The following is a 7,578-nucleotide window of genomic DNA, read 5'->3' as shown; positions in this document are numbered from 1 at the left end:
ATAACGCATGTTTATGTTTCGGAGTATTGTATGGCTTGATGTTCTTGTTTTTGGTGATTCTAGCACCGGAGCAGCCAGGGAGGCGCGCCCGCGCATGAGCCAGGGCGCCGTGCGCGCCCGCGCCTGATGAAGCGCGGCCGCGCGGGCCCTTTTATATAAAAAAATGTGTTGGATTTTAATGCTTGCTTATTTTTAATTACTCCTTTAATTGATGTTTAGAACCGAGGTCTCACATTAAGTGGTATCAGAGCGATAAGTTCCTGGAATTTGTTCTAGAAGTGAGCGGGATAGATCGAGTCCGCTTGACCCTAATTCCTCGCATGTGATTGATTAATTCTATGATTATAGAATATGCAAGCATGCTTTATTGATTGAAAATTTGTTTGAATTTCGTGACTTGATGATTCAAATTAATAAAGCATGACTTGATTGAAATATGAACTGTATTCATGCATTGATCTGAGTTCCATCTATCGAATTGGGAAGATGATCAGAGGTTCGTGACACTGAAATGGTGAGATGTGTATTGAATTATCCGTGTTCTAACCCCTGTCAATTTAGATGGGTACTCGAAGAAGGCTAGACATGAATACTCCACCGATTATTCCTACGACAGAAACTCCTCCGGTTATGACTCCTCCGGTGGTACAGATGGATGACACGATCACGCCTATGGAAGCCTTTCTGAAGAGGTTCCAATATTTTATGCCGCCGTATTTGAATGGGAAGGAAAATCCGGTCGATTGCGAGAGTTGGTTGGAAGATATTGATCAGCTCTTTGAGTCGCTTGACTACTCGGATGACCGCAGAACGAGACTGGTAATTCATCAACTTCAGGGAGTGGCAAAGAGTTGGTGGATGACTATCAAAAGAGCCAAAGAGAATAAAGGTACGGCAATTACTTGGGCACTTTTTAGAGCAGATTTCTATAAGAGATTCTTTTCAGTTTTCTATCGAAAGGATAAAGGTGCCGAGTTTGCAAATTTGAGGCAAGGTAGTATGAGTATCGAGGACTATGTTGCGAAGTTTGAAAGTTTATTGAGGTTCGCTCCGCATATTTCCGACAATGAGGAGGCAAAAGCAGACCAGTTCATTAATGGTTTGCACCCTGACATCTTTACTCTGGTGAATACTAGGAGGCCAGATAACTTTTCTGATGCAATGGATCAGGCAAAGGGAGCAGAAGCGGGACTGATGTGGAAGAGGGAGAATCAGTACCAGCCTCAAAAGCAACAACATAGGCAGTATTAGAATCAACCGCCGATGAATGAGGGTAGTAGCAGTGGTGGTATCAAGAAGATTTATTTCCGTCCCAAAGGGAAACAGTTCAAGAAGTCGGGAAGCACTTTTTCGAGCTCGAGTGGCTCGAGACAGTTCAGTTCTGGACAGGGTTCAGGTTCCTCGGGAGCTTCATGTAATAGGTGTGGAGGATGACACTCCAGCGACCAGTGTAGGGGAATCTTTGGGAACTGTTACATCTGCCAGCAGACAGGGCATTATGCTAGACTGTGTCCATAGAGAGGTTCTGACCAATCTGAGAGTGGGAATACCTCTCTACAGTCATCTCAGCCTCAGAGGCAATCAACTGCAGTTCACTCGTTCCAACCTCAGTAGCAGAACCATCAGGGAGGTAACCAAAGTTCGAACCAACGTTCCCGACCGCATGCTAGAGTGTTTGCTCTGAATGAGGATCAGGCTCAGGCAGCACTGATGACGTGATTTCAGGTAACTGTAAGATTTTTGGATATTCTGCATACATTCTAATAGATACAGGTGCATCTCACTCGTTTATATCAGAGAAATTTGTTTTGATGCATGCTTTACCTGTTGAGCCTTTACCTTCTTTTGTTTCGATTACTTCACCTTTGGGTGGAGGAATTGTGTCGAAGAATTTGGTTAGAAACTGTGAGTTGAAGTTTGAAGAAAATTCGATCGAGTTTGACTGTATTGTACTTAGTCTGTCTGATTTTGATTGCATTGTTGGGATAGATGTTTTGACTGAGTACAGGGCTACAGTGGACTGTTTTCAGAAAGTAGTTCGGTTCAGACCAGATATGGCAGATGGATGGAGATTCTTCGGTAAGGGTTCTCGTTCTAAGATTCCTTTGATATCTGTCTTATCTATGACTAGATTATTACAGAGAGGAGCCGAAGGATTTCTTGTTTATGCGATCGATATTCTGAAGTCTAGCCCTGAACTAAATGATATAACAGTGGTTAGGGAATTCCCTGATGTGTTTGCAGATGAGATTCTGGGATTACCGCCTATTCGTGAGATTGAATTTGGCATCGAACTGACGTCAGGTACTCAACCGATTTCTAAAGCTCCATCTGTTGGAGAACTGTGTTCAGATCAATCGGAATTGATACCCGATGCAGCGAAAGTTTAAAAATTTTATATGGAACGATTCCATATCATGGGTATCAAAACTTTACGATTAAATTGTGCGTGTAAAAATTAAATAACAATTATAAATTTTTACCTCCAATCTCGAATCGAGATTATGGACACCAACAGATTACTCTGCTCTTGTTGTATATCCTAGGAACTGATGGACGAAATGTTCTTCAATCAGGTCCACGAACAGAGATTTAATCCCTCTGATAGATTGCACTAGAAAATCTATCAGAAGTTTCTACGAAGAGAATTAACGAATTTGATCCGTTAAACCAGACTGCAATTCAAAATTCACAGGCTGGATTTTCCCGAGTAGAGAGGGAGGGGGGCGGCCACTTTACAAAACACAGCTAGGGTTTTCGAAAATTTGTGACCTCTGTTGTGTAATTTCTGTACTGCAATAACTTATTTATAATGTGGGCTGCTAACAGCTTAGGGCCCATTAATCATAAGTTCAAGCTTGACAAGCAAAGCCCGCATGTTCAGAAATTAATATAAAATTCATCGTGACTCAGATTAATAAACCAATTTCACCAATGTTCACAGAAACCATTTATGCATCTTTTAGAGTCAAGATACATTTTCTGAATCCGAATTCAGTGATTTCCAAAAATGCCCATCCCTATGTCATTTTAGGAAATCTTACTCCTCTACTCTTAAATAAGAAGTCCCACTTCTTTGTTCAATAAATTTAACTCTTTAAATTTAACTATCTCAACGGGGATTAAAAATCCATTACTCTGTGTGACCCTCAATGGTTCAGGGATACAGCTAGCCGTGGCTCACAACTCCTTGTGACTCGGAACAACAATTTCCGACTTGTCCATCGAATCATGGTAAGAGCGCCTAGCAACATCGCCCCATGATTCCCTAGGTATCATTGATAGTGCCTGCAAGAACCAATAGATTTTGGTTAGCGTACAGTACGGTCCCTTCAACCATATATCTCGATCGAATCAACAACCATTGGTAAATCGAGAGTCGTTCGAGATTCGATAACTATGCAATACATCTTGAAAATCAAATAGTGACATCGCATGTGCTACTAAGAAACCATTTCTTAAAACACATCATGTACTCTGGCCAGAGATTCGTCACACTAATATCTCCTCAGATTGCATAGGATATCTACACTCGCAAGTATGTGGTGAATCCTTGACAACAAAGCATCGACTCCTATATGTGTTGTAACTGTACCCAATCCCGACACCTGATGACCCCAATAGAGTCGGTAAACGAGTCAAAGTACAGTACTAGCATATAGAGTCTCAATAATGTTTCAAGTAGTAAGGACTAATGGTGTACAACCAAAACCGCGGACTTTATCCACTCGATAAGTGATAACCACTTGGAAAGTCCGGATAGGGTAGTTCGATCATTCATCGTATGAATATCCATTTGCATGCTTTGAACATCTCTATGTTCCATACCAATGAAACGTGGTACTCGGCATCGCAAATGCTAGTCTCAATCTCGAGCGATCCTTATCCTTATTAACGGACGGCTCAATCGACTAGGAACTGTTTAGAATATACAGTGACTATAAGATGTGTTTCATGATAGTCATCCCCATGCACTACCACATCTTACATACACTATAGTATATTCAAGGTCTTTATCAAAACAACAATAGTATATCACAATATAACAATATGAAGAAAGATAAAGTCATTTCCGTTAATAAAAGTGTAAATTATATTAAACAAAAGATTGTTTATACAAAGAGTCATCAAAGCCCTTAGCCATAAGTTGGCTCATCGGGCACCCACTCTTTCAATCTCCCACTTGCCCTAAAGCCAACTAGTCATACTACGTAGACCCATTGCTTTGCGATGTTTGTCAAATAATGGTCCTGGCAAGGGCTTAGTAAGTAGATCAGCGATATTGTCTGCAGAGGCCACTCTTTCGACAGTGATGTCTCCTCTTTCCACAATCTCCCGGATGATGTGGTATTTCCTCAGTATGTGTTTGGATCTTTGATGAGACCTTGGTTCCTTTGCCTGAGCAACGACACCCGTGTTGTCACAGTACACCGGGACTGGACCAACAACTTCAGGAATGACGCCCAACTCTTGGACGAAATTCCTCATCCAAACGGCCTCTTTAGCAGCAGCTGATGCTGCAATGTATTCTGCCTCAGTGGTGGAATCCGCTGTGGTGTCCTGCTTGGAACTCTTCCAAGAGACAGCACCGCCATTGAGCATGAACACAAATCCAGAGGTTGACTTCGAGTCATCCACGTCACTTTGGAAGCTAGAGTCGGTATAGCCTTCCAATTTCAGTTCTCTTCCTCCATATACCATGAACATATTCTTAGTCCTTCGTAAGTACTTAAGAATGTCCTTTACGGCTTTCCAATGCATTTGATCGGGATTAGCTTGATATCTGCTCGTGACACTCAGAGCAAATGCTACATCCGGTCTGGTAGATATCATCCCATACATGATACTACCTATGGCTGACGCATATGGTACATGTGTCATTTTCTCTATCTCTTCATCAGTATTGGGACACATAGACTTGGATAGAGAAACTCCATGACACATAGGTAGATGTCCTCTCTTGGACCCATCCATTGAAAACCGTTTCAATATGGTGTCGATGTAGGTTGCTTGAGTGAGTCCTATCATTCTCTTAGATCTATCTCTATAGATCTGTATCCCTAGAATATAGGATGCCTCACCCAAATCCTTCATCGAGAATCTACCTAATAACCATATCTTTGTTGACTGCAACATCCCTACGTCATTCCCAATGAGTAGGATGTCATCAACATAAAGTACTAAGAATGTCACAGCATCCTTAACTACTTTCTTGTACACGCACGGTTCCTCCGGGTTCTTGATGAAACCAAAATCCTTTATTGTTTCATCAAATTTCTGGTTCCAACTTCTTGATGCTTTTTTTAGACCATAGATCGATCTCTGAAGCTTGCATACCTTATGCTCGCTTCCCATGGATGTGTATCCCTCAGGCTGCGTCATATAGATCTCTTCCTTAATGTTTCCATTAAGAAATGCAGTCTTCACATCCATTTGCCATATCTCATAGTCATACCAAGCAGCTTTGGCAATAAGGATTCTTATGGACTTGAACATTGCAACTGGTGAAAAGGTTTCATCATAGTCAACTCCTTGTCTTTGAGTATAACCTTTCGCCACCAATCGCGCCTTGTAGGTCAATACCTTACCATCAGGCCCAAGCTTTCTCTTGTAGATCCATTTACACCCTATTGGAACAATTCCATCGGGAGGATCTACTAAAGACCAAACTTGGTTTGTATGCATCGAATCTATTTCCGACTGCATAGCTTCAAGCCATAAATTTGAATCCGCATCAGAAATTGCTTCCTTGAAGTTTCTTGGATCATATCCAATGTCGGGTTCATCTTGATCCCCTTCAAGAAGAAGACCATATCGAATAGGAGGTCTAGAAGTCCTCTCGGATCTTCTAGGTATAGGCGTGTCCATCATTGGTTCCTGAGGTGTAGGATCATTATTTTGTATTTCGGGTTCTTCTCGAATTTCTTCGAGTTCCATCATCTCGCCTTTCTTATCCAATAAGAACTCCTTCTCCAAGAAGGTGGCATTCCTTGAAATAAACACCTTTGTTTCAGCAGGATGATAGAAATAATATCCGATTGAATTCTTCGGATACCCTACAAAATAACATAAGGTGGATCGACTATCCAACTTATCTCCCACTGTCTGCTTCACATAAGCAGGACATCCCCAAATCCTCAAGTACGAATACTTAGGAGCTTTGCCATTCCATAACTCGTATGGTGTTTTGTCCACTGCTTTGGTGTGGACGTTGTTTAACAACAATACCGCCGTTTCAAGCGCATAGCCCCAAAACGAAGGTGGAAGCTCAGTGAAGCTCATCATGGATCGAACCATGTCCAACAAAGTTCGATTACGACGCTCCGATACACCATTTAGCTGAGGTGTCATAGGAGGAGTCCACTGAGAGAGAATCCCATTCTCTTTTAGATAGTCCAAAAACTCGGTACTTAAGTATTCTCCACCTCGATCCGATCGAAGTGCTTTAATACTTTTACCTAGCTTGTTTTCTTTTTCAGCCTTGAATTCTTTGAACTTTTCAAATGCTTCAGACTTATATTTCATTAAATATAAATACCCATACCTAGAATAATCATCAGTAAAGGTAATGAAGTAGGTGTGGCCGAATTGAGTACCAATTCTAAATGGACCACAAACATCTGTATGGATCAAATCCAACAGATTTTGACTACGCTCAGGTTTCCCCTTAAAAGGAGATTTAGTCATTTTTCCTTTCAGGCAGGACTCACAAGTAGATAGAGAGTTAATATCAGACATATCAAACAAGCCCTCTCCCACTAGCTTGTTCATCCTCCTTGAGGAAATATGACCTAGCCTAGCATGCCAAAGGTTTGCCGGGTTTTGACTATCGATTTTCCTTTTGTTTGTTGTTACCGGTTTATCAACATAATTTATTGGAACGTCTTTTAATTTTAAGTTATATAGATCGTTTTCAAGTTGTCCATTTCCAATTAAACATTCATTCTTGTAAATATTGCAAATCCCATTCACAAAATTGCAAGAAAAACCATCTCTATCAAGCATAGAAACAGAAATAATGTTTTTAATTAAATCTGGAACAAATAAAACGTCTCTCAAAAGTAACTTAAAATCGTTCTGCAAAATTAAATAAACGTCTCCTACAGCTTTAGCTTCAACTCTAGAACCATTTCCGAGCCTCAGCTGGGTCTCACCCATTCTAAGCTTGCGACTTCTTGTCATCACCTGCAAATCATTGCAAATGTGAGATCCACATCCGGTATCCAATACCCAAGAAGTAGTATTAAGTGAAACATTTATTTCAATATAGAACATACCCTTCGCAGTTTGCAACTGCTCTAGATATTCCTTGCAGTTACGTTTCCAATGACCGGGTTTCTTGCAGTGATGGCAAACATCCTTGGAATTTTCCATGTTTGAAGCCTTTGTCTTGTACTTCTTCTCGGGTTCGGTTTTCTTGGGTGGGGCAGAACGTTTCTTACCCTTTGTACTTGGCCCCTTCTTAGCAGAAGAAGAGGAGCCCACCAAGAAAGCCGGTTTATCTTTCTTTAAAGTGGCTTCATATGTTACAAGCATATTGACCATCTCTTCAAGGGAGGCCTCTATCTTGTTCATATT

The 7,578-nt window shown here is 41.1% G+C and overlaps 1 protein-coding gene across 1 annotated transcript; it reads left to right on the top strand.

The window, feature by feature from the left end:
- The first annotated feature begins 561 nt into the window (after positions 1-561).
- On the top strand, positions 562-1,251 carry LOC140873994 (uncharacterized). The gene has a single exon (XM_073277275.1). It carries the CDS (start codon positions 562-564, stop codon positions 1,249-1,251), a length of 690 nt encoding a protein of 229 aa, XP_073133376.1.
- Positions 1,252-7,578: the final 6,327 nt, after the last annotated feature.

The sequence above is a fragment of the Henckelia pumila genome, chromosome 1 (genome assembly GCF_033568475.1).
Source record: "Henckelia pumila isolate YLH828 chromosome 1, ASM3356847v2, whole genome shotgun sequence".
NCBI lineage: Eukaryota > Viridiplantae > Streptophyta > Magnoliopsida > Lamiales > Gesneriaceae > Henckelia > Henckelia pumila.
This window is presented reverse-complemented; position numbering and strand designations above follow the sequence as displayed.